The sequence below is a fragment of the Meriones unguiculatus genome, chromosome 2 (assembly GCF_030254825.1).
Source record: "Meriones unguiculatus strain TT.TT164.6M chromosome 2, Bangor_MerUng_6.1, whole genome shotgun sequence".
Taxonomy (NCBI): Eukaryota; Metazoa; Chordata; class Mammalia; order Rodentia; family Muridae; genus Meriones; species Meriones unguiculatus.
Window position 1 is genome coordinate 12,415,740 of NC_083350.1, and position 15,745 is coordinate 12,431,484.

Genomic DNA, 15,745 nt, shown 5'->3' on the forward strand with positions numbered 1-15,745 from the left:
CCCTGCCTGGGGAGTGAGGGAATGAAGGAAGGACAGACACCCATATAGTGAAGCTGGGCTTAGGTGGGGTCCTCTAACATGACCATCCAGCCTGGAACCTCAGTGTGTTTACTATGCACAGGGGGAGGGGCTGGCTGATGTCAGTAGAAGGCCTCTGTAGGTGAGCAGCTCAAGCAGTAAATAGAAGAGGAAGAGGAGGCTGGCGCTGCAGTCCTTGCATACATTGGTGAAGAGAAGCTTTGCCTGGGCCACATGGGTAACAGCTTTGCCAGTTGTCCCATGGACCTGGGGTCTTCAGCATCCCTGACATGGCTGTGTATGCATATGTCGTAATACACACTTGCCAAGGACTTTATCACTCAGAGCTTCCTCTGGTTCCTGTAGTGGGGTTGGAAACACATGCTGTTGCTTAGTGTTTTGTAACCTAGAACTGCTGTACCCAAAAAGTTTAATATTGAATCAAAATTAAGCAAATTTAGGGAAATTCTGGGTGGTTTAGGACTTATCATGGTGTACCCAGAGGCCTTCATCAGCTCTCACAAGACCCGAGACAGCAGTAAGGGAAAGTACTTGGCGCTGAAGTCAGGTGGCCAGTTTTGCATTTCAGTTCTTCTGAGTATAGCTGAGTGACTGCGGGCTGTGGCCCTTTCCTTATGTTTTCAACATGGCTGCTGCTTCAGGTCATTCCATACACGGGGCCTGGTACCCACGTGGTGCTCAGGAATGGCAAATGTGAGCCTCCGTTCCTGGAGACTCTTTCCCCCCGTCAGGCGTCAGCATCAGAGAGCATGAATCATCAAATTTGCTGCTTTTCTGTTGTAGTGATAAAACACCAAAACCAAGTCAGCTTATGAAAGAAAGTGTTTAATTGGGCCTATGGTTCCAGGACATTAGAGTCCACAGTGACAGAGCAGAGGCACGGCCACAGAACCCTCTGAGAGCTCACATCTTGATCCAAAATCAGGAGGCCGAGAGAGCACACCAGGAACAGCACATGCCATTCTGAAATCTCAAAGCTCAACCCCAATGACATATCTCATCCAGCAAGGCTGTGCCTTCCAATCCATCCCAAACAATTCCACCGAGTGGGAACCATCTAAATATATGAGCTCTAGGTGCTAAATCAGTGAGCTAAAAGGCTCTGGTGAAAACAGTATTAAAACGCAAGGGGAAAATCAAGGGGAAAATATTGTAGAGAAGGAATAGGAAAAAATGTAAGATAAGGAAATTTTCATAAACTTTGAGACACAAGTAAAATGCCAAAACAATTTAAAAAATTTTTACAGAGTCTAAAACAATATAAAACAAAAGTATATTTTAACTAATAATAAAAATAGAAAATGTAGACATTAAAATAGAAATATATGAAAGGAATAAGAAATAGGAAGAGGAATAAAAGCAAAACATAAAATTTTAAATTAAGGTTGTCAAGCTGGGTATGGTGGCACAAGCCTTTAATCCCAGACCTCGGGAGGTAGGGGTAGGTGGATCTCTGAGCTTGAGTCCATCTTGGTGTACATAGTGAGTTCCAGGACAGCTAACACTATACAGTGAGACCCTGTATTGAAAAGCCAAGGAGCAGAAAATATCAAGATGATCAAAGTTAAAAAGAGGGTGGGACGGGGAGGCACGGAGGGAGGGGTCTACAGTTGGGATAAATTGTAGGAAAGAAAGAAAGAAAGAAAGAAAGAAAGAAAGAAGTTGGTGAAATGAGAAGGTAGATAAATAGTGAATATTAAATAAATGCTAAAAAAAAGCTGAAGTTAAAATGAAAGTTCTGTAGATAATGGAGAGAAAGACCTAAGAGATTAAAGACAGAATAAAAAATAAGATGTGAAAACAGAGAAATAAAGATTAGAAGCAGCTATGCACGATACTGTTGAACTGAAATTAGGACACAAAAAGGAAATCATGAAAAGCGGTGGAGAAAAGCAGCAGAAACCAGTCACATGGTTGGGGCTCAGCGCTGTTTTCCTGGGTATCCCTTTTCTTGCAGGGCCAGTCCTCCCACAGACACGGCTGGCCCTTCAGCAGGCACATCGCCGTAACTCTGCTAATACTGAAAATCATGCATGGCAAACACACAGGACAAGGGATACAGCTTGTTTTTCTGGATGAAAGGACTTTGCGGGAGCCTGGCATCATTTGCAGCTGGTACACGGGGCACACGAGAGAGGCCTAGAGCAGAAACAACAGGTTTCTTCATGTGCTCTACCTGGGGCAGAGCACCCCCAGACCAAATCAGAGGAGGGAACTTTTGAGTTTACAACTGGAGTAGGTAGTTCTGACAACTAGCTCCGGCCCCAAGGTCAGTCCCTGGTCTTCACCTTGTGTTTGCACAAGCCTCTTTGCAAAACCACCTTGCAGTTTGCTTGCTTCTGGAGAGAGGACAGAATGGATGATTCGCTTCCTGTGGTTACTCTCAGACTTACGATCAGATCTGAAGCAAGGGGACAGGGGTATGGAGAGTGGGCTGATTTAATTAAACGGGTAGGTGTCTCCTTCCCCAGAATATTTATGAAGCAGCAATGGTACACTTTGTACTTGGCCGCGTGTAACACTTGAAAACTTCCGCATAGTGCTTAACTGCTGTCAAACAGTTAACATAGAATTAGGAATAGAAATGTGTAAACCAGGAAGCGTGCGCAGTAGCTACATGGCGTTTAACCTCATGCTAGAGCTACTGCTTATCATGAGGGGCTTTCTGGATACGGAGAAACCCAGCTGTAGAAAGCAGTTGAGAACCATGTGGTACAAATCACAGGGGTTAATGGTGGGTGGAGAAATTTTGTGTTCATGTAATAATGAGAGCGTAGATGGACAGACATTAGTGGAAAGAGGAATGTAGGGATGTGGGAAGGAAGGAAAAAAGGAAAGAAGGAAGGGAGGGAGGGAGAAAAAGAGAGAGCGAGGAAGGAAACATTCCGGACTTAGAGGCAGGGGTACATGTTGAACGTGTGTGAGAGGGAGGGGACAATGAGAGGGGGACAGGGGATGTCAAAATTCACATATATAGCTCTGCAAAGGCAGAGTGACTAGGACCCTGACTCCTGCAAACACTGATCCCCTGACAACCACCAGCAGTGCCGGCCTCTTCCTCACTTGATTTTTACCTTCTCTTTCCAGAAGCAAGAGTAAGGAGCTAGGGGTGAATCCAAGGGAACAGAGAGGCCACCCAAGTGGGAGGAGGCTGTGGGCAAAAGCTAAATTTCCAGTAGCAGTCTTTACCAGGTAACTAATTTTCCCCCCTCTATTCACAGCGAAGACCCCAGGACAGCAAGGGCAAGAAAGATGAAGGGGAGGAGTCAGATGCAGATGAGAAATGCACAATTTGTCTGTCTATGTTGGAGGATGGAGAGGACGTGAGGTAAGAGGCCACTCCTTTGAGCACCGGTCCCCACTCTCATGGGCATTAGGGCTGGTCACTACACCGAACGCTCAAGGAAGGAGGCACTTGCTTGATGATAGGTAGCAAGTGCGCTCCTGTGTTTCCTGGCTGCACTAGTAAAGTTAGGTATGGAATACTGTACAGGTGTAACCATGAGCATGGAGTCGTGGAGACAAAGTGTGATATTGTCTTGGATGGATCTGAGATGAGGCAAAGGCCTTTATGGAAGGGAGCTTTGAGACTTACTTCCAGGCATGGTTTCCAACGTGAGCCGCAACCTCAGTCCAGGGTCTGGGTTCTAAGAGCCCTCTTTGTCAAGTCCCCAGTGGTCTTCATCCGCTTGCCCCTGCTGCTGGTCACCTGACTCTTTCCTTTTCCAGACGCCTACCTTGTATGCATCTCTTCCACCAACTGTGTGTGGACCAGTGGCTCGCCATGAGCAAGAAATGCCCCATCTGCCGAGTGGACATTGAGACACAACTGGGAGCCGACAGCTGAAGGAGGAGCTAGCCAGTGGATGCCCCATTTCCTTCACCAGGTCCCCCCCACGGCCATAGCCCTTGCAGCCAAACTTTGCCTTCTGAGCCATTTGACGTAGAGAAGAAGCCTGCAAGCACATTTTTTTTTGTGGAAAGAGGAGTTGATATCGGTGTTGGAGGGAGAGAAGGGGTAGGGAGGACCCACCCATCTGGAATGGTGACTGCCTCATTGCCTTGCTGTGCAGCGGGGAGGGAGCTGGCTGTGCCCAGAGCAGGGGCGGGAAGGGGGGGCCCAGCTGCTGAGAACTAGATGTGATCTTGAGGGTACTAGCTGAAGACCGGCCCCTCAATCCTGTCCTTTGAAGGATTGTGTATATACCTCTTGACCACGTAGAAATCATGTAGGGGTCTCTAGCTATTCTGTGGACGGCAGCCGGAGCATGTTAGCTTAAGAAAAATGTCGTGTGTGGTGCTCTAGTCATCTGTGGTGGACATGTCGCTATTACTGAACTTGCACCAAATATTTCTCATTGAGTTTCTTGTTTTGGTGCCTGACGAACCAACCAACCAACGACAGCCCCAATCTTCCCGTCTTTATGAGCAAAAAGAAAAAAAAAAAAAAGGAAAGAAAAAAAAAAAAGAAAGAAATCAAAGGTGAAAGAAAAAAAAGCCAAATCCTGTTTACGGTGAAAAAAACAAAGATGATAATTTTTCACCCGGGTTGGGAGGCGGGAGGGGGGGTTTTCGTTTGTTGTTTTTGTTTTTTCCTTGGGCTTTGTTTTTCTCATGTTTACAGTGCACGGAGTGTAGGTGGGGCATCTGAGAAGGAGGTGGGGCTTAAAAGGAGCAGATTGGGTCTCACTGGGTCTCTGAGGCTTTCAGGCAAGGTGAGGAGGGCAGAGCCCTAGCTAGTTGAAGGGGGTCCATCTCAGTGTGGGCTCCCCAGTCCTAAGGTTCATTGCTTGGCCCCAGCTGTTTTCCTAGGCTCCAAACTGAGCCAGGGAGGACGCTGCCTCCAGCTCCAGCTGCCCCCAGGTTGCTGGGAGCCAGCAGCTCCCCTGATCACTCCAGTTCCTAACTTTAGCCTGAGCTCTCATTTTGCCACAAAGAGGCAATGAAGCCACTGCCTCCCTATGCAAAAAATTAACCAGATGATACAGAGAAAACAGCATTGGCAGTGTGCGCTTGGCCTTGGCCAAAGTGCTCTCAGCTAGCATGTTTGGGGTGAGGCCAAGTTCACAACCTTGGGAGTAACTTGAGCTTCCTATAGGATCCTGCCATTCAGTCCCTGGGAGAAGGCCCTGGCTGGGAGACCACTGGTGGGAGGCCGATGGTCTCCCTTAGCCTCATGGTCCTCTGCTTCATCTGTGACCTTGCAAAAGTTCCTTTCTTTCTCTGTGCCTCAGTTCCTTCTCCTTCCAGCGGGGAGAAACAACAGTGTGTTCCCATTCCCCCATTCCTTCTCCTTCACCTAGATCTGAGAACTAACACCACTCAGCCCCTCTGGGCTCTACTCTCATGGAAGCCTCTGAGGGTTTAGTGGCTGGAGCAGGAAAAGGAGACGAAAAGTTCCAGCTGACATTGTATTGCAGTATGCTTTTTGTACTACTCTGTAATTTTTTTCAGAGAGATGGGAGGACAGAATATTAGAAAAGATCTGCCAAATTTTAATCCAAAGTGTAGCTCTTAATCATGTGCAGAAAATGCTAGGTTGCCTGCCACCCTGTACTGTTCTTCTGTTCCTCGATCTCCTCCTCCCTCCCTCGTTTGCACTGCTCTTGGAATCTACCCAGAACCCAAACACTGGCCAATCTCAGTGCCCTCCTATGAGTAAGGCCAGGAAATAGTATGCAGATCAGATAAATGGAGGGATTCCACCAAGTTAAGTGAGCTGAGGAAGAATCAGGATGAAAAATGACAGAGGCCGATTGGACTTAAGAGAGAGATCCTTCTAGCACAACTGACACCATCATGAAGGAATGGCGCTCTGTCCACTCTCCAGACAAAGGCTACTCCCAGGATCCATCTTCTGGCATCTCATGAAGTCTCTGCTGAGTGCCTACTGGGGTGAGTGCTGAGGAAGGTGATCACTAAGTGTTGGCTGGGCTTGGTGGAACTAGGAAAGGAGCAGAGGAGCAGCACGCATCCAACGTGCTTACGGTGAACAGCGCGGGTCAGCTGTGTTGAGCCCTGTACGACTCTGGTCGCCATCATGAACAGTGTCTCCAAGGGCAAAGGCTGGATACCCAGCAGGTGCGGAAAGAATGTTCGAGTCAGGATGTCAGAGAGCTGCTGCTGACAAAAAGCCACAAGAACTGTGACTTTTCTCCTGCTGCTCCCTGAAGGAGAGGAGGACGATGGTCTTTCTTAGCCTCATGGTCCTCTGCTTCATCTGTGACCTTGCGAAAACCAAGATTTCATCAGAAGATGGCTGTGGCTCAGAAGTAGTTGGGGTGGTCGAGGTAGGGCATTCCTCTCTGAGGCCACTCACTCTCTGTTCCTTTGAGGCTGTCCTGAAAGGCTTGCAGGGAAAGGGAATTGGTGGAGACCCAGGAGGGAACTGGAACCAATGTCCCAGGTTCTAGTCCTGGCTCCCCACAGGTGGACTGGAACCTCTCCCCGCACCCGTTGGTCTGCTGGGCCTCAGCTTCTTCAGCTGAGACCCAATGAGGTTGGATGAAATGCTCGATAACTTTCTCCCAACACACATCCTGTGGTTCTCCTTAGCGTCAACACATCTTTCAAGTTGCAGAGCTGTGTGCCAGCCATGCTGGGGAGAGGCCTCTGTGCCCGAATATACCTGCTTCAGAGGCTGAGGCACACAGGCTGAGCAAGAGAGGGCAGGATGGTTTCTCCTTGCTCCCGTTTGTGCAGGCGCTTTGAATGTCCCAGGCTAACATTAGGGCCTGGGCAGGGAAGGGGTTGATCCTGCCACACACACACACACCCCTTCCCATCTACCCTGCGCCCTGGTGGTGGGGACTGGAGCAGCACCTAGAGCCCTCCCAGCTCCTGTTTCAGGGCAGCTGATTGGGTGGAGAAAAGCCAGTGCCTCTGCTAAGTCCCTAGAAGGGTGAAGGAGCCAGAGAAGAGCAGTGACGGAGAGGGCCAGGCCTCAGCATCTCACATCCATCATCTCCAGGAGAGAGACATATGCAGTTCTCCTGCTCAACTCACGGGACTCAGACCCTTTTCTGACAGAGACGCATGAGTGCCTTTGACAGCGGCCCCAGGTTCGAGTCGGGCCTCCTAACCGCAGCCATGGCGCAGCAGGCCCACCGAGGACACCAATCAACACATCGCCACGAATCCAGCTGGGCACAGGCAACGGGCAGCTGGGGCTGCACACTCCTCCACCTGGCCAGGACCCCAGGCTCCCCGGTCACCCTCGCCACCACCTGTGACGCCTCAAGCTCCTCTTTGCAAAGGCCCCTAGCCTCCGTGCAAGCATTCTTAACTCTTTACGCCTAACGAACAAGCACAGTTTTTCAATGGTGAAGAAAAAAGCACCAGACTTTTTTTCCTGAAGAAATCCCCCAAGCCCCCCTCCCCCCCTTGCGGGACAAACATTCCCCTTGTGGGGCTGTAGCAACGTCTGTCAGGTCCCCTTGTGTTTCATTTCCTGCGCGCGCGTAGAGCAAATGCTAGAGCGATTTCAGCTGATAGAAAAACAAAAAAGAAAAAAAAAACACAAAAAATAAAAAACATGGCACGTTGCTAGTTTACAGGGTTTTTGTGAGTTTAAATGCCTTATATTTAACAATCATAATTTATGACTAACTTGTAGATACCGTGGGTTCTTATTTAATTATTTTTATAGTTGTTTTGCATTTTTAATTATAATTTATTTATTTAGAAAGGATACTAATGTTTTTTATTGCTCCTATTACCTCATTTTGGCGTCGTTTCTGGGAGTGGAATGCTTTGCATGCATTGGTACGATGACAACTGCGAAAACACAAACAAAAAAAAAAACCCATTTTAAATAAAAGTCTGCGAAACTTTATTTTGTCCAAACTATCAGGGTGTGTGATTGCAAGCTGTCCTACTGTGGTGCTGGCCTCTTTGGATACATTCCATACGAAATGCAAACCTTTGATTCTGTATGCTGTGATCTAGTGAAAAGCTCCAATATAGTGACTGTATTTAGCACATATATAAATATAATTTGCACTTGTCAGCAGACTGGGGTAATCCTTTCACTTGCCACCCTTGGCCCCCTCCCCCAGCCCCTTTTCCACCTGAAACCTGCTTTCCATCTTCCCTCCCCTTCTTACATTCTCAAGCCCACTCATCCTCCATCCCCTGAGGACAGTTTCAGGGCGCTGGAGGTTACTGAGACATATCTGGGCTCCCACTCACTAAGGTTCCAGAATTGGGGTCCTTCGGACGAATTGAGCATGATCTTTTGATCAGAAAGCCTGCTCCATTAGGTGGTGGCCAGAAGGCTTGGGTTTCCAGACCAGCCCCACAGCATCCTCCCTGTGATCAAGGGAGTCCCTGGACTCCTGAATGCCTCTTCTGATAGAGGGAGGCAAGAAGGGTGATCTCTTGGGTCCTCCTGATTTAGAAGGAATATGTCACAGTCCCAGGGAGACCACAAGGATGGGTCTCTCATTTATCACAGCAGAGATGGAAGAGGAAAGGATGGAAGGAAGGCGAGAAGAGAAATAGAGAGCAGAGGGAGCCAGTTAAGAGTTACCTTAGTGATCTGGTCAAAGCAGCCACCAGCAGGGTCCTCTTAAATATGGCATCCTGCAGGTGGCAAGGAGGCCAGTTAGGTAAATATGTCCTTTCGTATGAAACGTGGACTTTCTCAAGGTTAGTCGGTCGTTCTGAGACTGAGCTGAGATCCATTTCGTATTACCTGAGAGAGTAGCTGCTAGAACTAGACTATGGTGTTCTATGGATCTCCACTCCCACCCCTATTTTGTCTGGACAAGAACTTGGGACCCAGAATTGTATCATGCCTTCTCCTCAGCATTCTCCCTTTGCCTATGTTCCACAGGGGCTGCAGACAGGGGTTGTAGACAGGGGCTGCTGGGGACTTAGAGAGCTATGACTTCAGCCTCACTTATCTGTGTGAGAGTGACAGTGAGAAGGCCTGGAGGAAGTGGGCCCTGGATTAAGCCTGGGGAGTGGGCTGGACCCCTGGCATGCTGACCCTCCTCTTTCCTTCTTCTCCTAACTCATCCCTCCCCCTTTTTGGCTCTTGACATCACTGCCTTTGCCTGGTGGGTAGCTCCACCCTCCACGGGAGGCCCCATGGGTTTGCATAGCTCTGGCACAGAGGAGGGAATGGAGACCCTGGGTAGCCACACCACCTACCTGTGTGGCTAGACCGGGTGTGGTCCCTCAGCCCCATCCTTCTGATGAGGCGTCTTGCTTGCTGCTGCCCAGCTTCTCTTCTGCCTCTGCCCTGGAGCCTTGCTTTTCTCGGAGATGGCCTGTGGAGTCCCCCACCATGCTAGTGGAGCACAATCAGCACACTGCCAGGCCTGGCAGACACTGCCCCCTGCAGGGCTCCGCATGGGCTACACTGTTGTGTAGGGCCAGAGTAGGACGGGCCCTATGCTCTGGCTGGCAATGCCCTACCCTGGAGCCTCCCCACTCAGTGGGATAAGGTCTTCTCCCGTCAGCTGTGGAGAGGGCCACACTAGGCTCTCCAAGGGGCCGTTTGTTGCCCCTGGTAAGTGAAGGGATTATCCCCAGTGTTGATTGTCCTTTTTTTGTAATCTTCCTGCTGTTCTGTTCTGTTGTGCTGTGCAACATTTTGCTACATAGACTATTTTATAGCAGAAAGCTAGAAAAAATATTTATTATGACTATTAAAGCAATAGTGCATCAATGAACAGGCGGAGACGTTAGGAATTGTGTAACTGCTTAGATTCACTTTGGGTGGATTTTTTTGTACTTTATTTATAACTAATAAAAATGAACTGCATTGCTAACTACAGCTCACGAGTGCAGCCTGTTTTGTTTCGGTGCATGTGTAGAAGCTTCAGAAGAACTTCAGTTGGCCAGTGTCCCCAAAGGCTCAGGGGTTGCTTGGTCCCCTAGTAGGTGCGCTGAGATGTAGGAGCCTTTATGAGGTGGGGCCTAGTGCAGGGTATTAGGTTACTGTGTCTAGATCCTCCAACAGTGACCTGGGAACCTCGTCTCCTTCTCTTTACCTGCTGGCCTCCGTGCTTGCAGTAACCTCCTCAGCCACTCTCTCCTCTGGTACTATCCTACTCCTCTGCAGGCCCCAAAGCAGCAGGCTGTCAACTGTGGACCAACTCCCCCGAAACCATGAACTCAAAGAAACTTCCCTTCTTGTGTGCTGTTTACCTAGGCATTTTGACACAGCAAAACAGAGCTGGTTAACACAGTTTCCCCTTTTTCTTTGTCTCTCGGTGTAGTCTTTTTCCTATAGCCAAGGATCAGTCATCTAATTGGCCTGTTTACCAACCTTTGTAGGTTTTCAAGGGGGGAAGCTCCAAGTTTTGATCAACTTTCAAACATAGCCTCTTCTGTGTTTGAACCGAGGGCTATTTACTTGTTCTGCAGAAAAACTGACCTTGATTTACATAGCTGGGGCGGGTTTCTACCCCATCAGAAGAGCCCACGCTCATGGGTCAGGGAATAGTCTCAAAAATGTGTGATCTCAGAGAATTGAAAAATCACTTTATTTCATAAGCTACAAATAGACCATAGCAAGTGCCTTAAAAAAGCAGCAGACTTTTTTTTCTCTTGAAAGACTGGATTTAGGTTAATAGAAACATTCAGGTAAGCTGTACAGAATTGTCTATGTACTCTCCCTTACTTCACTGCCCAGCTCTGGTGTTAACATGGCTCATTAGTGCAACACATGAGCCACTATTGACACATTGTTATTAAAGTCCATACATTACATTGTGCCAATGAGCCATTTGAGCAAGCTCTACCTGGAGGTTTTTCTGCATTTCTTTTCTTTGAAACCATGAGCCAAGCTGCTTAGTCCTTGTCTTACCAGCTGCCGTGCCTGCTGTGTTTTGTCATTTGTCATAGTCTCAGTTTTGCCAATGTGGGTCACCAACTAGCTCTAGCTCTCTGTCTACACAGTCCCAGCTCCTTCTAGCTCCCGTTTATATTTTAAGAGAAGCAGGGTAGAGTGTGGTTGTGGTGGTGGGTGGAATAGGGAGCAGCTTTCCCTCTGGACTTGGCGCCTACTCAACACCCATTCAGTCTTCCTGGCCTTTCCTCCTGCTCCCCCAGTGCACTGTGAGGAGGAAAGCGGTGTCTCAGGATGCACGTGGGAGAATTCTCTCCAGCTCCCTGGACTCTGGCCACTATAATGATCCTCAGACTGAGGAGGAGCAAAGCCTTTTCTCAGTCCTGGGCCTCCTGGGTGCCTCCAGGACACACCAGAAGCAGCACATCCTGCCTCCAGCTGCTGCTGCCCCAGCTCTCCTGGCCCAGGATCCCTTCCCATTTCCAAGCTGTCTTGTATCAAATGCATGACTTTGCCCACCCATCCATAGCGTTGAATGGCCCTCTTTTCCTGGCAGCTTCTCCTTATTCCCCAGCCCACCACAGCTACTGTCTTTTCCTAGTTTTGGAACTATGGATGGAACTTATTTCCTACATTTCATTTGAAGAGAAGCCCTGCCCTCCTGTGGGCTTCCATACTACCTGGTAGCTATGTATGTTATAAAATATAATGCAGCAAGGGGGTATCATGGTGGGCCCATGCCAAGGTATGCCCCCGAGGAATTATGCAATGCAGCAGATCCAGTATAAGAAAGTTTATTGGAGGAAGGGAGAAGAGTGAGGACCTGGAATAGGGGAAATGCAGCAATCTAGCCATAAAGGAGGGGGGGCAGGAAGGAAGAGAAAGGGGAGTGCCTAGGACACGGAAAGAGAGAGAGCTAGAACAGAGAGAGCTGGGGTGGCAGGCAGGTCCTTTTATCAGGCATACACTTGGCGTACCTGGCAGAGACCAGGTGATGAGTTAAGCAATTGCTGGGTCCCTGAGGGCAGGCCAGCAGAATCACCTCCATGTCAACAATGTGATTTTGGGAAAGATGCTTAAACCCTCTATTCTTCACTTCTCCATTGATTAAAATTGGGATAATTAATAGTATCTGCTTCATTGGCCTTTAAAAATACTTCCTAACCTTTTTTTTAACACATTAAAAACATTCACATCAAATAAATACACAGAAAAGAAATGACATAGATGGCATAAAAATGTTCTGTCTCTGTGTGTGTTGCATATATGAATCTACTTGTCTGCTACTGTTGATGTCTATATTTTTGGAGCAGCATAAGCTTTGACCACCACAAGCTAAATTGTGCGGTTTGGTCATGGAATCATAGTTTACAAACTAGAATGAATGCCCTAAGCTACACTTTTATCTCTTGGCTTCCATGCAGTCTAAATCAGAAGCTCAGACCTGTCAGAACTCTGGGTCTCTGTGGAGTGTCTAAATCCACTGCTTTTATGTTTTCCTCACAACATCATTGCCAACTCATTAAAATGGGGTTAGATTCATCACACACATAAAACCTTGTTATATTCACTAACCAAATGCATGTTGCCTTCATTTTAAGGTTTTGACATTGGGACTTCAAAACCTTAAAGCTTCAACTTGCAACAGAAGGAACAACCATGCTAGAGCTCGTACTTTTTGCCATTCAAACACAAGGTGCACAGCTAACACAAAAGCAAGCCTCCAGTTAGCACAGCTGTATCTTCCTGAAGCACCCAAAGCTTTCTCAGAGTTTCAGTAACTGTGGGACAATAGAATGTTTGGAAGACATTACTGATTTTTATTTACCACAAATTTGAATTTGTTTTCACTGAAAAAGGGAAGTATTCGAAACTATGAAAGTCACACAACACTCTTTTTAAAGATCACAGATGCTATAAGTAACTGGCGTAGTTTTCACATGGGCATTGTAGTGGCCCAAGAAGTGTGGCAATAGTCACCTACTATATTCTATAAAAGATGAATGCCAGAAGAAGACCATCTAAACAGCTTCAACTGGGAACCTTCCCAGTGAGGAGCAGCCTGAGACGTCATCACATGTCAGTCCTGGCTGCAGATGGACTTCAAAAGGCCTTACACCTGCTGCTGAGCACAGCAGGGCCAGTGAGTCCCCGTGTCCCCAGCAGCACATCCCTTGCATCTGGGAAGATGGAGCACACAGAAGCTGCGTGACAGCCACCCCAGAGTCAAAGGACCAAAAACACTGAGACTGGGGTTAGAGGATGGGTGTCTGTGCCTTTGGTCATGAAATGGATGCTAAATGTCCCAGTACATTTGCTCCAGACAGGGTCTCATGTGTCTAGGCTGGCCTCACTCTTTCCATGTAGCTGAGGATGACTTTGAACTTCTGCTCCCTTGTCATCATCCCCTGAACACTGAGATTACAGGTGAGCATCACCACACTTGGCTTAGGTGATCCTGGGGTCAAGCCCAGGCCTTCTGTGACTGCCTGGTAAGCCCTCTATGGGTTGAGCCACATCTTTAAGCTCCTGCCCTAGTTTTAAGTACCATTAAATGGTCAGCCCATTTCTCCATTGTCTTTAGTTTTCCTGAAACAAAATGGCAGAAACAGGAGGAAATTGGTGAGATTCTGAGATGTGTACTAATAAAAAAAGTGATAGCTGTCCAGTCCATTGCAGTTTAGGGCCTAGGTTAAAAATTTGAGGGGTTGGGGCAACAGTTTTAGAGCAAGCTAAAATACATGTTGTTTTATTTTTTAAATGTTATCCCAAGGATCTAGATTCAAAGTAGTTGTTTAAAAAAGTATTTCTTGAGTTCTGTGTTCAAAGCTGTATGCAGATTTCTACAGTATCTATTAAGAAAGATTAAATATAGCTTTAAGAAATATCTCTTGTACAGCATTTCAGTGCTTTGTAATGAGTCAGATTACAATGGGTCAACAGAGTCAAGATAATCAGATTTAATAGAAAGATACACAGGAAACCGACTGCACGCATCCCTAAACGCTATTGCTGTTTCCAGGAAGCTTTGCCTTTGAAGGGGTCAGCGATGGAGTGGAACCTGTGGAGCCTGACACAGTTCACTTGGAGACGACAGCATTTCTACTGTGTTCGTTGCTCACACACGTTAGAAGCACACAGACTGTTCCAGTGCTGTAAAGTTCTGTTTTGGCTCTTGCAAACACAGCTGTGAAGGTTGCGGACAGCTTCTGTTCTCTTCAGTGAGCAGAGATGAATTCTCACAGCAATCCTGATTCTTGAGAAGAAAGCCCCTCTCCATCTCTGGAAGTGTTGTGCTGCAGTTGAGAGCCCCAGCAGGACTGATGCCATCCAGGAGGTCTTATACTGCACTGGACCTTCTACAGAGACTGCGGGGGCATTATGGTCTTGGGAGCACAGCGCTGAAAGGCTGAGCATTTTGGTAAATTGCCTAAGGGCTGTTAGCATCCCAGCTCCATGAAAGCCCATGAATCTCAGGTTTGTGCATATAACTAACTGGCTGCATTGTGTCAGCCGGCACAGGACCCACCAGAGGAAGGATGAAATTTCCATTTTTTAGGGACCCTGTGTTGTCTTCCCATCCCCTAGAACCAAGCTCAACAGCAGGGACTTCTAGTCCATCAGCGGGTGGGACACTTGGATTGGCTAGGTGTATCCATCGGAAGAGTAGAACCTTAAGAGTTTGAGTCTGCTCCTTCCACCATCTTGGCGCCTGTGGAGGCCTGCTGGGAGCAGGACTTCTAAGCAGCAGATGTTTCCGGAAGGCCGTGGTGCAAGGCCATGGTTGCTGACTACAAGCAACGTCTCCGGAACCAAAGAGAACACACAGCTCTTCTTAAAACTGAAGGTGTTTATGCCCAAGATAAAACTAAATTCTACTTAGGCAAGAGATATGTGCTTATGTGTATGAAGCAAAAAACAATACAGTGAGCAAACCAAACAAAACCAGAGTGATCTGGGGAAAAGTAACTCAGGCCCATGGAAACAGTGGCCTGGTTCGTGCCAAATTTCAAAACAACCTTCCTACGAAGGCCCTTGGACACAAAAGCCATGTGCTGCTGTACCCTTCCCGGATTTAAACTAATGAAAAGTAAATAACTAAAAGTGGATTTGTGGGGGAAAAAAAGTTTGAGTTCCAGGGCCACGTCAGGGGTTTTTGTAGGCTCTTCATGATAAATGGAGCAGGTTTGCTATGGAAGGGTAGATGTGTTGTCCCCCAATCCCCCTTCTTTGTAAGGAAACTAATTGGATACTTTAGATTGGCCAGAGCTTGGCTCAGCACACACACTTTTGGATCCTTGAACTAATAATGCTCCACGCAATTGAAGAGAAAGCCCTTTCTGGTCCTCAGCCCACAGAGCTCTGCTTTCATTTCCACTCTCAGGCCTGTTATCACACTGATGGCAGCTCTGCTTCCTGTCACCAGCCTCCAAAAACCATCATCGTTTGCTTTGAGTTTGATATTTGGCCATCAACAGAACCGACAGACTTTGCTGTCAGTGGAAGCACCTGACAGTTTCTCCTAGTTGAGCATGAGATTCCATTCTCTTGCTGAAAACCGTAGCTGCACAGCTCTGGTACCTGGACTTTGAAGACATGGTGAAACTTAGCTCTGAAAATCAGCCTCACTGTTCAGGTTTTTCTTCCTCCCCCACCCCCATCTTCCTTTGTCAGTTTCCTGCTCTGAAGCCTGACTCTGGCTTGATGTCCTGAAGGAGTTGTGAGGTGGTCTGCTTTCTTTTGTGCTGGGCCTGCCCACAGCTCTTTGCCCATTGCTCAGGTGATGCCTTCTGATGTCACGGACATCAGAATGAAAGTCATATAGGAGCTAGTCTGGAGGTTTCCTTGGAGAGTCACCCCTCTTCCAGATCCAGGGAGATCTAATCCATGGAGATCACTCACTTC

At 47.7% G+C, this 15,745-nt stretch overlaps 1 protein-coding gene and 1 pseudogene across 1 annotated transcript in view; both read left to right on the forward strand.

Moving 5' to 3' along the window:
* Positions 1 to 9,823, forward strand: part of Ark2c (arkadia (RNF111) C-terminal like ring finger ubiquitin ligase 2C) — a 107,006-nt gene extending 97,183 nt beyond the window's left edge. Inside the window, exons 7-8 of the mRNA XM_060377013.1 lie at positions 3,261 to 3,367; positions 3,769 to 9,823. Coding sequence (XP_060232996.1) covers positions 3,261 to 3,367; positions 3,769 to 3,886 — 225 coding nt within the window. The 3' untranslated portion in view covers positions 3,887 to 9,823. The remainder of the gene's footprint in view (positions 1 to 3,260; positions 3,368 to 3,768) is intronic.
* On the forward strand, positions 6,225 to 14,919 carry LOC132652251 (large ribosomal subunit protein eL33-like; annotated as a pseudogene).
* The last annotated feature ends 826 nt before the right edge of the window (positions 14,920 to 15,745 follow it).